We start from the raw sequence: 16,916 nt of genomic DNA, 5'->3' as shown, positions 1-16,916 counted from the left end.
CATGGATTGGAGTGTGGACCCGCCTACCAGCTTTTCCAGCCCCTGCTTTTAAAATAGGGTGGGGGCCGGGCGTTCCCCCTCTGCAAAACTGGCCCGGGGATTCCCCGGAATGCGCACTGATTTTGTTGGAGGGGAGGGACGGGGTGCCACCCAGCCATCCCCTGGTCTCTGCCCAGGCCAGGGGGAGGGGAGGAAAACGGCAACGGCCAGGCGATTGCAGCCAACGCGGAGGGAGCAGTTGCCATAGCCCCGGGAACCCTTTTGTGGGCCATGGAGGCAAATGGGGCAGTGCCCCACACCCTCAGGCTACCCCCCCCCCACTTGTCTGCCTCCTTCCTGATGACCAGAGGGTGGTTCTAACCCAGGCTTCCTCAATCTCGGTCCTCCAGATGTTTTCAGACTACAATTCCCATCATCCCTGACCGCTGCTCCTGCTAGCTGGGATCATGGGAGTTGTAGACCAATAACATCTGCAGGGCCGAGGTTAAGGAAGCCTGTTCTAGCCTGTCAGTCCTAGAGCGCCAGTGTGCTTTATTAGAAGTTAAGTCTCGGCTCAGCCATGGAGCTCACTAGGTGATCTCAGGCTGCTCCCACCATTCTATGACTGCTCTCAATCTATCCCAGGCACCCCCAAACTGCGGCCCTTCAGATGTTTTGGCCTACAACTCCCATGATCCCTACCTAAGAGGACCAGTGGTCAGGGAAGATGGGAATTGTAGTCCAAAACATCTGGAGGGCCGAAGTTTGGGGATGCCTGATCTAACCTACCTCGCAGGGTTGTTCTGAGGGTAAAATGGAGAAGCGGGTAGAACCACATGCACTGTCTTGATATCATTGGGGGAAGAAAGATGGGTTAGAAATGTAATGAATAAAAGAAAAATTGGCTCTGGTTAGTCTTGGTCTTCCTGCCAGTCCCAGTGGGCACCAACGACCAGCGTTTTGCATTGCCCAGCATTTTTTACAAAGGCACTCTTTCCCCTTCAGGGGGTCTTGAGTGCTTGTCCACAAGGCTGTGCATCTCTTCTGCCAAAGGACCAAAGTCTGTGCTGTGTTGTGCTGTTCCTCCCAAAAATGGGGTAACTTGCAACTGCACTCCTGTTTGCTTGCACAGCGGGTGGCAAGCACTAATACCGTTGCCATAGGAAGGGAATGCTGGAGTGCCATTGCTGTGTATGCCAAAGGGGGAAGATGGTCCTGGGGCTGCCACCCTCCATGGGGTGTCATGACTCTGGCAGCTGATGCTTGGTGGGCACTGCCAGTCTTGCTATCCTTTCTATTTTTGGTACATTTCCTTCCGAGGGTTGTGTTTCTTCCGCCTGAGTCCCCCACCCCCATGACTATAGGATCTGGCGGCCAGCCATTCTCTCCACTCCTTGCTGTAGCTTGTGCATTGGATTACTCACTTTCCTTCCCAAGGGGAAAATATCCACACCTTGTCTGAGTAGGCAGCTTCTCCTGCAGCAAAGAAAGTTGCGAAAACAAGCAGATAGAGAAAAGTGCTGTTGTGTGTTTTCCAGAAGCAGAAAGCATTTTTTTGACAAGGCTGGGCTCTCATACCGTACTAGGGTCTCATTTGGCCAAAGGTCTGAAAAGGCCTCTGACTCTTATCTTCCGCAATACACCAGCAGACATGAGCTTTCTTTGCACCATTATGCACAGTTGTTTCGTACAGTGACAGTTCCTCTCATCCCTTCTGCCTCTTCTAAAGAGGGTGTGTGTGGGGGGTTCCTCTTTTCCCTCCTCTTTTATTATTTACCTGTCTTTCACCCTGAGGTCACAGCGTAGGTTACAGCATTAACAATATTAAAAAAACAAAACAACTTACAACCATAAAATTAACACACCTCAAATGTCAAAAGCTAGGACAAAGAAGTGCATCTTCAGCATTATCCAAAAGCTGTACAATGAAGGCACTGGATGCACCTCTGTAGGGAGTTCTACAGCTTAGGGACTGTTGCAGAGAAGGCCCACATCTGGGCTGCCCCCCCCACGTCTTTGAGGGTGGAGGAACTACCAAGAGAGCCTCCACTGCCCCCAAGGTGGTCTGTAGGGAAGGAGGTGGAATTTCAGATATTTGGGAACCTCCCTTCTCTGTTGCTTTTTCACTCTTATGCTTTTATGTCTTGATCTATTTTATTTGGAGTTTTTATTTTTATGTATCCCCAGCCCAGGGTCCCCAAACTAAGGCCCTGGGCCCAATTGCCTTCTAAATCCAGCCTGCAGATGGTCCGGGAATCAGCATGTTTTTACATGAGTAGAATGTGTCCTTTCATTTAAAATGCACCTCTGGGTTATTTGTGGGGCATAGGAATTTGTTCATTATTCTAAGACGAAAATACTTTCGAGAATGTACAAATTGCTGCTAGAATGGCATACAAAAGATGAACAAACTAAAAATGCTATGATTTTGTGGGCAAAGGATGTGGGACATAATATTATGATAGAGGATTGGGAGAAGTTGTGGAAAGAAAATATTAAGTTTACTGCGTGTAGTTTATTAAAGGAGAATATAATGAAAATGATGTATAGATGGTATCTTACACCAGAAAAGCTAGCAAAGATTTACCACAACAATGACAATAAATGTTGGAAATGCAAGAAAGAAATAGGTACATTTTACAACATGTGGTGGACATGTCCACTGGTGAATGACTTCTGGAATAAGATTTATAATGAACTTAAGAAAGTGCTAAAAGGCACATTTATGAAGAAACCAGAGGCATTCCTAGTGGGCATTGTAGGGAAGGAGATTCCCAAGAGAAAGGTATCTTTTTTTATGTATGCCACTGCAGCAGCGAGACTTTTGATTGCTAAATACTGGAAGCAGCAAACGTTACCAACGATCGATGAATGGCAGATGAAGATGATGGAATTTATGGAACTGGCAGAGATGACCGGACGAATCCGCAACCAGGGAGAACAAGCAATTGAAGAAGAGTGGAAAGATTTTAAGTTGTATTTAAAAAATTATGTTAAAGTAATATTTTAAGAATAGAAATTTGGTGGTAAATAAATCTGTGGATTAGGTGAAGAGGTTATTTTAGATTAGAAAATAAGAAATTTTGTATTAAAAGTGAAAATTTAGAGGTAGAATTTGCTAAATCAGATGTGTGTTTGAGAAACACAGGGACGGGAACCCGAGGAGGTCCCAATTTGCATTGTGATAAAAATAAGTTATATAGTTTTTCACTTTCTCTTTTTGTGGTTTTTTCTGTTTTTCTTGATTTTTGTATTGTGTATTCTTGTTTTTTGTCCCTTCCCCTTTCAATTTCTGTAAATCCCTTTTTTGTTGTGAAAATCAATAAATATTTAATTTGAAAAAAAAGGAATTTGTTCATTTTTTTTTTCAAAATATAGTCCGGCGGCCCCCCACAAGGTCTGAGGGACAGTGGACTGGCCCCCTGCTGGAAAAGTTTGCTGACCCCTGCCCTAGCCCCAACACTTTTACTAAAAAACAGCATATAAAACCTTAGTAATAAATGTAAATATTTGTGTAGAGTTGTCATTTTGACAACTGCAGCTCAGTTTTCTTTTGGATCTTGCACAGACCCCGAGGCTGAAAAAGGCTCATCTTTGTTGAGGGGAGAGGGTCTGCAATGGCTTCCTCTTCTCTCCTGTGTGCTGAGGTAGTCTCCCTGGGGGCCAAGGCCCTTCCTTGCTCCCACTTCAAAGCTGGCTTTGTGCCACTCCCCTACAGCTACAGCACCTGCCTCCCCTCCACCCGCTTCTTGGTTGGCTTCGCTGATATGTTGGCAGAAGCTCCAAAGCACCTTAAAACGGGTAGTCAATGACAAAAGAAGCCGTTTCCCTGCCAGCCCACTTTCCCCATATTGACATGGAGGGAGAAAGAAGAAAGAGCAGGTGCTCAGACCAGCTACCAGACACATCTTTATTGCACTGCTCAGACTGGCAGGAGTCACATTTGCAGGTGACCACCTCCCCCTGCATACTCCCAGTGCTATGGCAGGCCAGGAGGAGTTGCAGTGGAAGGGGGCAGTGGAAGGCCAAGTGTCTCCAGGGTGGGTGAAGGAAAGGCCCTCTCACCGGACAGGAGGCAACCCAAAGTTCAAAGCAGTGGAGAGTCAAGCTCTTGAAAGAACACCCCGTTGGCTGCCATGGGCGGGCTGAGCAAGAAGGAAGAGACGTCCAAGCCCAGATTTCTTGCTGGGTAGAGAAACAACTCTCCAGCTGCCGGCCTACAGGAAGCAGTGGGGAGACTTTCCAAGTAGCACTGCTGCAATATCCGAGGGCTGCCACAGCTCCTTGAAGTATGCCCATCACCCATGCCTTGCTGCAGAAGCTCTCATGCCCTTGTCTCTATCATTGATTCCAGCAGCCGGGCACTGTTGGTGATGGCTGTCGTCAGGAAGATGAACCTGATCCCTGCAAAAAGGGGAGCCAGAGAGTGAAATTGCAAAAGGCAAACACAGGCTGCCTGGAGTCTGGTGAGAACAAAAGCCTTCACTGGCTTGTTCTAAGAGAGGCAAAAATAGCTAAATTCAAAGCCTTGAAAATATGTTAATTTAGGAAGCTTGCATGTGTTTGCTTATCTGCATGATTTATTAAGCAATGTATTACAAGGAGCTATACAGAGAGGCCTCTCCAGCTTCTGATCCCTTTTTCAAACTTCATAAGGGCTAGATTCTTGCTTTCCTCTTACATTTAAAATACTATTTAAAAAGATGTATTATGCCAAACAAACAGTTATCTGGGATCATAAACCAGGGCAGGCCCACTGCCAGTTCCCAAGCCGCTGCTGCCTCTGGCTCAGGGATTGCTTTTACCTCTTTCTCTGCCAAGGAAGCGAAGAGCTGAGATCTCAGAGAAGGTGCAGCCACCTAAGAAGATGGCCAGAACTATGCGCTGGGAGTCCCAGGCAGGATTCTCCTCCACAGTGGTATCTGCAAGGAGAACAGAGAAGGATGCAGCTGGTCTCCCTCAGTTTAATTCCAAGGAAATGCTTAAGCTCCAGGCAGGCATGAACACACAACTGAAGCAGGGGTGTGTGTGTGTGTGTGTGTGTGTGTGTGTGTGTGTGTGATATCAGGGAGGGCTGGGGGGGGGGGAACTCTGCCTCAATTCCCAGAGAGCTGCTGTCAGTGTCCTAGATGGTATGAAGCACCTTCCTCGCTTCAAGCTCTGGTGCTTGATAACGTGTTTTACAAAAATGTGTTAACCACCTTGGTAAGTTTTTTCAAAAAGTCAAGAAGGCATGGTGCATTTTTAAAAAATAATGAGTATACAGTAATGTCTAACCACCACTCCAAAGATACAACAGAGGGAACGTCCACAGCTTCCTGTACTGCTCAGGCTATGGCGAATCACCACGCCACTCCATGCCTAGAGGACGTATGTTATCACACGTGGGTGAAATGATAACCCACGGGGTGACAAAGCATTGACAGAGCATGTTGGTGCTGCCCACTCTTTGCTCCCAGCCACTGACCTGCAACAGAAAATTCATTTCCCCCGAGGAGCCGCACCACCTCCTCCAGGCCTAGCCAGCTCTTGCGTTCCAGCACCTGCATGAGGCAGCCAAGATGACAGCAGAGTTAGCAGAAGCCACAATAAGGGACATGGGCACTGGGGCCTCTCTTGGGAGGCTGGCCAGGGCCACAAGGGAAGAGGGGGGGGGGAGTCTGGTTTGCACCTGCTCTATCAACTTGCAGCTCAGGGGGATGTAGGCACCGCTGAAGACGTACGCCATGTCCCGGGGCACTTTCAGGTTGTACTCCCCATCCACACGGGGGATCTGGAGCAGGGGGAGAGATTTGTCTTATCAGGATCCCTGCTCCCCCACACCAAACTCACGGCTCCACCCCCCCATGGCACTCACTAGTCCCAGCTTCTTGCTGATGCCTCGGAAATTGCTCTTCCTGGCCAGTGAGTTGAAGGCATCCGAGAGCTTCCCTGGAAGAGGAGGGCAAAAGGAAGCAGGTCATTGGGGCCAACAAGGTTTGAAAGAGCACTGAGCTCTTGTCTGCTCTGCTGAGGAGCTGCTGCTTCCTGGCTCATCAGGATGCCCCTCCACAGGCCACACAGAGGCTCCAAAGGGAAACTGCTGCTGCAGGATGCTGTACCTGCCGCTCTGTCTGTCACCAGCTTGCTGACTTTGTTCTCTACGGCTGTCAGGGTCTCCCCTGGGACCTGCTCTGTCAGAAGCCCCAGGTGCTTCAGGTTATGGAAGGTCAGCAGGTGCTCTGGTCCGTAGCTCTAGCAGGGAAGGGTGGGGGGAGATGAGCATCAGGGCAGAGGCATTGCTGAGGATGCTCTGTCCCAAGAAGAGGAGGACCGCAGGGGATCACAACAAAGGGGAGCAGGAGGCCAGCAGGACCAGCACCAGCCAGGAGGAACTGCACAGCTACTCTCCTCCTGCCCAAAGGAGGGCTGCTCCCTTCCCGCCTCACCTGGAGGTACTGGGTTTTCAGGGAGCGATAGTCCTTGGGGGCGAACCCTGGAGCAACCAGAAGAAAGGAGAGGTGAATGCGCTGCAGTACACCCCTGCATGCTCCCATTGCTCCCCTCCTCCTGCAACAGAGCACCCACCGTTCTCTGTGATGGACAGCAGGCACAGCATGCGTAGACTCTCAAGGGGGGAGACCTGCAAGGAGGGAGAGCGAAATTTTAACTTTTTGTACAATTATATCTTCTGAAAAGCTAACTATGTGGGGACTATGTTACTGAATAACAGTAAACTGAAACACTTCCTTTTAGGGGAGTGGATTTCTGCTCCTGATTACATGGTCTGGTGAACCCGGACGCCAATTGAGGTCAGTGTTTGCATTCTCTCCCCACCCCGGGCCTCTCCCTTACCTGTCGGTCAATGTGCTCTTCAATGAAGCTGATGCTGTCACGGATGTCAAACCCTTCCAGGAGGGCTGCAAAAGCAAGTGGGCAACTTTACTAGAGAGTTCCAGTATTCTCCCCCTCCCCTCAAAAAAATCCCTTTGCTTCCCAGCAGCATATCTTGCAACAGCCATGCTCAGAGGTGCTTGTAAAGCTTCTGGGTTAGAAAGCACAAACTGTTCCATAAGAATCCATCAATTGAGACTGAGAACCCTCTTAACTTTACCGGTTTTGAAACAGAAAGGAGCCCTGAGATTGGCAAGCATGGCCGCCCCCCTGGTCATCCCATTGTGTCTCTCTCTTGTCTTCCAGTCTAACTCCTCAAATTCAGCATCTGACTATTATCATCAAGTTCAACTACTATAGGTCTTCAACTGCAATAGATAAATTCTTGATTGGTAGTGGTCCAAATCTTGGGTGTAGCAAGCATGTAATTTCAGTTGTGGGGAGAGAAATAGCAACAAGAACATCTAAGGCACTGAGGGTTTTTGTTTTCCCCCCAAAACTCAGGAGGCAGTGAGATATTCTAGAAACCCGAAAAGAGGCAAAACCAGCTTCCTGGCTTCTTCAGTGATCCAGATGCCAATTGCCAGAGGCATCAACAGCTATTGAGCACCCGGATCTTTACATGCCTGAAAATGAGGCTCTTACGGCTCAGGAAGCTAGATTGAGGGGGGAAAGGTCAGGATCTCACCATGCTCTGTCTTCAGCAGCTCCTGGAAATCTTGCTTGGTTTTTTTCTTCATGATGGACTCGCATGCACCAATATCTGCAGACACAAAGAAGACTCTTGAACTAGGGCAGCACTAATCAAAGGCACTGACCCAGAGGAAAAGACAAATCACAAGCTGTTGCTGACAGGGGATGGAGTTTACAGCACTGCAGGGGTGCACAGCACTCTTCCCATCCTCTCTCCTTGTGCCGCTTCAACCCCATTGTTCTTCTGCTCTCCATGCGCAAAAGGTAGCATGTGGCTCATGGGCTACAGGTTCCCCACCCTAGAACGAGACTACTGGGCCAGGTGTGTAGAAAACTTCTACTAAGTTTTACTCAAAGTACACTCAAAGTCAGTGATGACACCCTGTTGCTCCCAGCTGATCCTCCCCCATTTAATGCTGTTGCCCCAGGAGGGAGAGAAGGAGACCTACGGAGACTCAGCAGGCGATGCTCTTGCTTCAAGCCTTTCAGCTCCTGGGAGACAAAGTTCTTCATCTGCTTGATGTCCATCCCTCGCCGTCGCTGCAAAGGGAGAACACTTCTTGCATCCTGAGGCATCCAGGAATCCTATCTGCCCCCCCACTGCCCCTCTCTGCTTATCCCACTCACGTCATACTGTGCCTGCAGGTTCCGGGCCTTCTGGCTCAGGAAACCGAAGACACTGGAGAAGTGCTCATTGCGGATCTGGCTGAAGACCTGCGGGGAGAGGCAAGTAGGTGCCCAGACAGCACCCAGCTCCCCCCACCCCCATTTAGGCCAACCCTCAGCTCACAGCACCAGTGCCCCCACCACTCGCCCTCACAACAGGGCAGCACCTGCTGCTGCTATCAAGAGGGCTTAAATTCCCTGACCAAGCCTGCCTTCAGGAGAAGGGAAGGCAGACACTCACCTTGTCCTGAGCATTTAGCAGGACTTTGATGCTCCGATCGGAGGAGGTGACATCTGGGCCAAAGTCAACGCTCCCTGCAGAAAGTGAATTCACCAGGGAGCTCGCTTGACAGGACACCTGGCCTGAAAGCAGCCTCTGCCCCCAAGTGTCAGCTGATCAATGACCGTTCTGGGAGGCAGGCAGGCCCTCCTGACCTCTGGAGAGGTAGCAGGTGGGGAAGCAGCACCCACCCCCACCCCCCCGGAATGGAAACTTACCACACTTGATGCGGAAGGTATCGTCCACCAGGCCTTCGTACACAACCTGGGAACAAAGGGCTGTGACATAATCCACGTCTGAAAAGAAAGCCAGGAGAGGAATGGGATGGGCAGGTGGTAGGAAGAGTATCAGAACAGAAGAGAACACCTCCTGGGAGCATACGGGGTGTACACCCTGGGCTTCTTCCCCACCCACACCTATAAGAGGGAAGGGCCATCCTAGGCAGAGAAACTACCTTGCATGCAGAGGGTCTTAGGTTCAATGGCATCTCCAGGTAAGAGCTGGGAGAGAGACTCTGCCTGAAATACTGAATAGCTGCCCCTAGAGCTAGGTGGACCAAAGATTCACTGAAGACAGGGTCCCATGTCCAGGAGATCTGTTTTGTTTTACAGCATTTCATGCATCTCAGCTTAGCAAAAATAGCTGCGCTTGCTTGAATTACACAGATGAATGCATAGGGTCTTTCAGAAACTTCTAGTCATGATCTTGGGCCAGGACACCAGGCTCCATCTGCCCGTCTAACAGAACCTACTTCTCATGCCCTTACCTCTGTCCACGAGGAATACGTGACCAATCTCTGGCTTCCGGCCCACACTGTCAACTTCGCTTTCCTCCACCACTTCACGCCAGAGTTCATGGACCATCTGGGAGAAGATCAGACCCTGCCCGTCAGCCCAACCAGTGTACCTGGGAGGGGGCCCCATCAAGGAGGCAGGAATCCTGCCTCCGACTTCCAACAGCCCCCGTTTAAGTGACTTGGCAGAATCCAGCTGCTTACTTGTCCTGCACTAACTTTGCTACCCACTCTGTGGAATGTGGGAGTGAGACCTCTGAATACATATGTATTCAGAGCTCTTTCTGCTATATACTCAATACATGCCCACCCCATCCTACCCAGAGACTTTCTGCTCTCTGGACCAGGCCCCTCTCACATCCATCCAGCTGATCTTCCTGTACCAACAAGGCCCCACCTTAGCACACCGGCCAATTCCGTAGGTCCTGCTGAATGGTCCATAGAGAGAGTTCATCAGTTGTAAGGCCTGGGCCACGGTGCTGATCCAGCGCTGGTCTCCTTCCTACTGGGGCACAAGAGAAGGAAGCTATGATTGACCCAAGAGGCTGGAAACAGAAGTTGTGCCTAAAATTCTTGAGCTGGTACTTGCTGTGTGAAACAGCAGCAAACAAGGGGGCAGGAGGGCAGTGTGAATAGATAGGGACATTACAGGAGTCAATACTGACCAGGAAATAGTCACGGAAGAATTCCGGAAGCTCCATGCTGATGATGTCATCGTCCAAAGGGAGTAAGTAGAAGGACCACTCATCCCAGGTCACATCTGCCGAGGAACCAGGACAACACAAGGCGAATTTGGCCTTTGACCCATGATACAAACTCTCCACTGCCTTAAATTAGCTGCTTGGAGTTACTCAGGTGACTGGCCAGAGGTGTTTTTTAAATTTTATTTTAAACATAGCAATATACTGTATTTATTCATTCATTCTTCTTATACCCAACCCTTCCTCCTGGTGTTGCCCAGGATAGTGAACAATCATCTTAAAACATGATCAAAATACCTTAAAAGATGAAAAACTAACCACAAATTAATACAACACAAATCAATCCCTTACACGGAACAATGACCATTGGCATATTCAGACTGCAATCTTATGCTGGAAGTTAGCCTTATGAAACACAGTGTGTCTTACTTTTAGGCATGAACAGGACAGCATTGGTTAGTTTCTGAGCTTGGGGAAGGGGATGCCAGGGAGCCAATCGCCAGCTGAACTGCTGCTCGCCTCAAGTACAGCCCCCCTCCCCACCCCCTGACTTTAATCCTGATGTCCTGCCAAGCAAAATCTCTGTTCTCCGTCTCTGAAACTCACCCCCATAGATCCCCTCTTCTTCCAGCACCATCTCACATGTGTAGAACTGGAAAGGGTTGGAGAAGACAATCAGCTCCAGGCAGCCTTGGGAACAAACAGTCTGAGTGTCCCTAGAACCCCCTTCTACTGAGAAAAACTGAAGAGACTCCTCCAAGGGCAGATGAGGGTGTTTTACAGGCACAACCAATTTTAGCCTCTAAACTGTTGCAGAGAGTGAAATTGGTGGTGGCTAAATTGAAACATGTTAAGCCCAACCAAATGCTTTGGGGGCTTGGGAGATAAAAGAAACCCCCCCCCCCAAATTCTACACCCATATACCACCTACTGCCCAGACTACACAGGAAGCTGTCTTAAACAAAGCAGAACATTTGTTCATCTAGCTCAGTATTGCCCACAAATCAATGCATCTTAGCGCTGGGTAGCCCAGGCAGCAGCCACAGCCCAAACTGGGAAATGCCACCTAGCCAGAGGGACCAGCCAGCCAGCAGCACTTCAGAAGGTCCACACATCACATCATTGCTGAGCTACCCCTGGACTACTTGGAAGGTAAGTCCCAATAAACTCGACCCCACAACTCCCAGCTACAAGAGACTCGCCTTCTGAGGACTGAAGATAATCTTGTACTTGCGGGTCCGGCCAGCTGCCTTATCAGCGTTTACTATGTCTAGGGGGGAAAATACGAGTCAAGGAGCAGGCGAGGCTTGCCAAGCCCTTTCCAGGCAGCCCAGCAAAAGGCTGTCCACATTTTTTTATTTAGAATATTTTAAATTTAATATCAAGGCAGCTTTGCAACAGATTGTAATAATACAGAACATCCCAGGAACTTTCACAAAGACCCCTTTGAGATAGATGCAGGGAGGCAGGAGAAGATGCCAAGAACCAGGAGAAGAGACAGGCTAAAACCCACTCCCCAATTACCTAGCATCCCCCAGAATTCTAGTAGCAGCCTGAAACATCACCATAGGCAGGGTAGATAAGATTTCTGCTCTGACCTAGTCATGATACCCTTTTTCTATAATTCCTCAGGGCACTGCTACAATCAGACCACTACACGGTTCATATCCCTTTCAGAGGTGCTCAGCACAGACTGTCCATACTGGGATCTCCTGCTAAGCCTGGGAGCTAGGAAGCAGCCTTATATTGAGTCAGATTCTTGGTCCATTTAATTCAGTATTTTCTACACTGACTGGCAGCAGTTCTCCAAGGTTTGAGGCAGGGAGACATTCCCAGCCCTACCTGGAGATTGAACCTGGAACTTTTGGCATGTAAAGCAGATCTACCAATGACAACTGCAATTACTGCTCCTCCCTCAGGCCACAACATGCAAACCACAACTCACCTGCCACGTACTTCATATTCCTGATCCGTGGCCGGACCAAAAAGCACAATCTTGGGAGAAAGAAACAAAACAGACATGAAAGGAGTAGTCTTGGAAACAGCTCTGCTCTGCCTGCCTGTGAGTGACCTTGTCCCACGGCTCAGGGATGGAGAAGCATAGCCTTTCCCTGGCAAGTAGAAAAGAGGCAGGCAGGCAACCCCATGCAGCAGGCTCAATCAGCACTGGCCAAACAAGGCAGGCCTTCTGCTACACACTTACTGATCACTGGTACTGTAGGCTGGTTTATTCTCCACTTTGTAAAGTTTGTCCACTTCATGTTGCTGCAAAGAGAGATGGAAGCAGAGAGTGATCAGCTCTACAGCCTGCACAGCGCCCCTGCTTCTTGAGGGTGGTGGTGGGAATGAATCCCTATTCCTCTTTCCCCATTTCCTCTGATTTATGCAGCAACGAAATTGGACAGAAGTTGCCAGTAGGCACAGCTCAACTGGGATCCTCCAAGTTCAATTCCTCATCCCAGCATCCTCATGTCAGTCTCCCCGCCCCTTGCCCTTTTCTGCTAGATGAGCTTTTGTGCCTTCAGCAGCTGCCTGAAAGCCCGGGCAGTCACAACATGGGAAGCCTCCCCGCCGCTGTCCTTACTACACCCCTAAACGGGGCGGGAGCGAGAAGCTGCACCTGCCGAATTTCTGCCTGCCTGAAGGAGCAGGAAGAGGGAGCAAGCGGGGAGCTCCTCGCGCACCTTGAGGATGGAGACGTTGGCGATGCGGTCGAGGGGGCTCATCAGGTCGGCCTCGATGAACAGATCTTTCTTGCCGGGGAGCTACAGGGAGAGGGAGAATGAGGCGAAGCGTCATTGCCAGGCAAGGGCCGAGGGGAGCAGCTTTCGCCTTCGCCCCGGTACCCGCCCATCCCACCTGCTCCAGCAAGTAGACCAGCTGGTCCCGCGCGAGGCGCTTCAGAAGACCGAAGTCCGGCAGCTCTGGGGCGTCGCGGTGGCCGGGGGAGGCCATGGCTGGCAGGGTAAGACGTCGCCCTTCCTTCCCGGAACTCTCCACAGCGAACGCTGTTGTTGCCGGGACAGCCCGGAAGCGGACCTGCTGCCATGACAACGCAGCTCAGCCGGCTTCCGTTCGCGCCCACGTCCGCTCTTGTTATTGTTCCGACTCCCCCATTTCCTCGTTGAGGTGCTGGGGAAACTTCTCATTCGCTGCCCGATGATGCTGGGAGGGCAGAGCCAACCGCGGCCGCATTTGTTTCCCTGCTAAGAGGGAACGCCGCTTGCCTCCCCCGCAGCAGGCTGCTTCGGTGCATACTGCCCGGCCCCAAAACCCAGCCAGCTCCCTTCCTAGGCGAGCATTCACCTCTCAGAGTTCTCTCCCCTCCTTGGTCCCAAAGCAAACTGTGACCACTCTTGGGGCAGTTTCTTTTTCCAACATTGTCAGGGCAACCACTTAATTGCTTCATTAATGCCTGGTCAGATCCATGAGCCCAAGGAGAAAAGCATTATCATCCGGAGAAACTTTGTTTTGATGATTTATACCAGGGGCTGCACTCCCACCCACCCCATCCTTGAAGCTGGAAACCCTCCCTCTCCGCCTCAGATAGCCAGGGAATCAACCCACCTCCTTGCAAGTTTTATAGACTTATGCCAATGCGGAGTCACAAATTGCTCAAGGCTTTTATTGAGAACCACTCAACATACATGCTTTCGCTATCCAGCCAAGCAAGGTGGGTGGGTGAGATAAGTAAGATCCTGGGAACGGAGACACTCCATTATGCTCCAGGAACCATATTGCAAAGTGATTTTCTGCATATGCCCGTAATGAGCTGAGGGAAGGAGGATGCTGTGCTTGAACTGCAGGTGCAAGAGTTTTTTGTAGTCCTGCCCTCCAAAGGTGCTGCAATAGCCAAGTCATGTGGGGAAAGGAGTAGGCCAAGTGGTATCCTTAGGTTGCTTCCTCTTTATTTGCAGGGACCGGGGGCAGGGGGAAAAGAGAAGGAAGTGAGCTACTTTCATCCTCTCCCCTTGTATGCCTTAATGTATACGCTTGTTCCAGAGGATGGAAAAGGCATCTGGCGAGGTTGCCTTGTTTCCAAGAATACTTTCAGAGTATTCCAAATATATGTAGAGGGTATCACTTTACACTGAGTGTACCTAATGGGCAGTGCAGAAACCCTGAGGCAGGATAAGAGTTAAGTGGGACCGAAGACAAATTGGCGAAAGTCTTCTCCATTTTTTACCTAGTAGCTCAGCAAGGTTTGTGGCCTGCTTTCCCTTCCAGTGGATTTGGCTGCAGCTTAGCCATGTCACTCAGGTAGCCCTCTGGCTTTAAACAGCAGCCACAATTTATCCTCCAACACCGGGCTTGTCCCACGCAAGCCCGTCACTACCTTCGAAGCCCAGTGGAAGTACTCCTGGACCCGCTTCTCGGACCAGCCTGGCCAAAGAGAGAGAGAAACCCACAAGTCAGAAATTCATACTCTCATCCATACACAAGCCTGACTACTGCTTTGCCACACACTGTGACAGCTGGACTTGCTTTGCTACTTTGAGGAGGGGATCAGAGCCGCTCAATAAGTGGGGTGGAGACTGTGTGATCTCCCTGACCTGTTCCAAAACAGCATTGATGTCTACTAGCTAAACCCCCTCTTCAGCTGACAGCAATGCTCACCAGAGACTAATTTGGGAAAAGCTACATGCTTTGATATTTGAACTCATTTTTGTGTGTGGCCAGAACTGTGTGCAGCATAGGGAGGTTTTGTATTATGTTTTGTCCAAGCTCAGTATTTTAAAATGCTGTATTGGATCCTGCCGCCACCAGATTATATAGAGCAGAAATCTTAATAAATTAGTTACTGAGCTCCTGTTCTGTAACACAGAAAAGGACAGCAAGAACCCTGCCATCCCATGCCAACTACTCCCCCTCTTTTCAGAAGGGCTACCCAGCGTGGCTGGCCAGAGACGGACCTTGGGGTGTGCAGCGGTTGAGATCTCGCAGGTTGTACAGCTTATCTGCCAGTTTCACCAGCTTGGCCTCTTGGCTGCTCTGAGCAGCATGTTCAATCTGCAGCCGCTTGCGCTCCTTCTTGCCCAAAGTCTTGTCATCCGTCACTTCCTCCACAATTCGCCTCACTTCCTCCCCGAAGTGCTCCTCGATCTCTGAGAAGGTGGTGTCTGTGTCTTCAACAGTGTCATGGAGGAGAGCAGCCTGGAAATAGGAGGTTCTTGATGCTCAGTTCCTAAAGGACTTTGATCCCTAACACCCTGCCCTCTTCTTTGAAGTGCTTCTCTGCATGAATGCAAGGCCATTCATACATGCTTAATGGCACACTTATTATATGAGTTTTCCAGGCTAAACCTTGCGAGGCTGTGCTTGGAAGCTTTAAACTAGGACAGAGAAAATATCAGCGAGGGAGAGGGGGGTGCCCTTACCTGCAGTATTGCAATTTCTGTTATTCCAGCTTCCTGTGCCAGTATCTGGGCTACACCTGTAGAGGGTGTTAGACAGAGGGGCAGTACTTAGCTTCTAAAAGGAATAATAGAATTGTAGAAATGGAAGGGATCCCAAGGGCCATCTAGTCCAACCCCCTGCAATGCAGGAATCTCAACTAATGCATCCACGACAGATGATGAGCTAGAAGTGAAGCCCCCGTACCCACTGCATTGCGGAAGAAAGCACACACTGCACATGCTCAGGAGACTGCTCACCGATGGGGTGGTTGATGTACGGCGTGCCTTCCGGGTCTTTGCGCCGCTGCGCCGCGTGCTTCCGGGCCGCGAAGTCGGCGGCGTCCAGCAGGCGTACGGCGTCCGGGGCACTCATGGCCACCGCCGGGGAAACGGTCGCTCTCCCCGGATGCAAAGCGCAGGCGGCCTAATGCCCAAGAGCACGCGGGGCGGGCAGGCACTCCGGTAGCCCTTTTGCAAAGGCGATGGACTGGTTTGGCTGGGAAGGGAAAGAGCTGCCAACGGGATGGAAAGGCCCCTTCCGGGTTCTTTTACCGCCGTCCCCTCCGCAGGGGTGGAAATGAGACGCAGAGGAAACAGTGGCATCAGCTGGAAAACTGATCTCCCCCACGGCTCTCAACCAAATGGTAGCAGCCAGGAAGGGACTACAGTACTAAATCCAATACTGTACGTACTTCGACCTAGGCAGGGAAATCCAAGCATAGTTGTTTTAAAAGGGGCGTGCAGATTGAAGGGGGGTTGTGCAAACTTGACTGCAGCAGCACGTGGCCATTTTTGCAATTAAAATCATCCCCAACTGTTCCCCTATCTTCAAGCAGCTCTGTTTCTCTATGCACCTGGGAATCACCCTACTCTCCATGTTGCTATTGCAATTCAAGTACACAACTTACATTAAACCAGAATTTCCATTAAACACAATCACCATCAGGTATACTTAGAGCCTCAGGGTTGTTAAATGTGGCTTTAAAATGCTGTGGTGGACCATAACCACTGCTCCACATTCCCTTTCAGCTGAGGGTGTTTTGAATGCCCTGCAAAAGGCCTGGACCCCAAAGCACCAAAGGCTTGTCTTCCCCAAACCTCTGTCTTGGCTATCTGCAGTAATGGGTCTTTTATTGACTCAGCCTGCAGCCACACTGTTCTTTTGTTCTCTACGAAGTGTAGAACGAACAAAGGCATCACAGAAACAGGGCAATGTGTGCAACTCTAGCCCTGCTTGTATGTTTGGGTCATGCTATTCACCAGATGGACAGAAGACTGACTGATACTGACCAGACTAGGTTCATCTAGCACAGGGGCAGGGAAACTAAGGCCCATGGGCCACAAGCGGCCCACAGGGGTTGCTTAACCAGCCCCCAAACCGAGCAGCCCGCTTGGCGAGAGTCCGAGACCCCGCACGCTGCACTAAACTGGCACAGTGCAGGGACTCGCTTACACGGTGCCGGAAACCGTGTCTGCACAGACACTGGAAATCGCAGACGCGAGCTCATTTGAGCGCGCAATCCGACCCGCAGAGG

The 16,916-nt window shown here is 50.3% G+C and overlaps 1 protein-coding gene across 3 annotated transcripts; it reads right to left on the bottom strand.

Moving 5' to 3' along the window:
- Positions 1-3,875: 3,875 nt before the first annotated feature.
- On the bottom strand, positions 3,876-15,870 carry LOC118092444 (vacuolar protein sorting-associated protein 33B). 3 transcript variants are annotated; one of them, XM_088657478.1, is made up of 25 exons: positions 15,640-15,870; positions 15,364-15,419; positions 15,044-15,139; positions 12,670-12,750; positions 12,189-12,250; positions 11,931-11,980; positions 11,188-11,255; positions 10,592-10,637; positions 9,950-10,044; positions 9,682-9,786; positions 9,258-9,354; positions 8,710-8,787; positions 8,453-8,526; positions 8,173-8,259; positions 7,995-8,085; positions 7,541-7,615; positions 6,814-6,878; positions 6,547-6,601; positions 6,408-6,454; positions 6,081-6,213; positions 5,837-5,910; positions 5,651-5,752; positions 5,447-5,522; positions 4,785-4,901; positions 3,876-4,383 (listed from the first exon to the last, which is right to left on the bottom strand). In XM_088657478.1, exons 1-25 carry the CDS (start codon positions 15,752-15,754, stop codon positions 4,304-4,306), a joined length of 2,025 nt encoding a protein of 674 aa, XP_088513604.1. In that variant the 5' UTR covers positions 15,755-15,870; the 3' UTR covers positions 3,876-4,303. The 3 variants fall into 3 exon arrangements, with proteins under 3 accessions (XP_088513604.1, XP_034986352.2, XP_034986355.3); XM_035130461.3 differs by lacking the exons at positions 15,044-15,139; positions 15,364-15,419; positions 15,640-15,870 and adding an exon at positions 12,845-12,988; XM_035130464.3 differs by lacking the exons at positions 3,876-4,383; positions 4,785-4,901; positions 5,447-5,522; ... (17 more) ...; positions 12,189-12,250; positions 12,670-12,750 and adding an exon at positions 13,590-14,368 and having other exon boundaries at positions 14,899-15,139.
- Positions 15,871-16,916: the final 1,046 nt, after the last annotated feature.

Source organism: Zootoca vivipara, chromosome 13 (genome assembly GCF_965207765.1).
Source record: "Zootoca vivipara chromosome 13, rZooViv2.hap1.1, whole genome shotgun sequence".
Lineage (NCBI taxonomy): Eukaryota > Metazoa > Chordata > Lepidosauria > Squamata > Lacertidae > Zootoca > Zootoca vivipara.
Note: the sequence above shows the minus strand (reverse complement) of the source record. Positions and strands in the feature narration are given on the sequence as shown.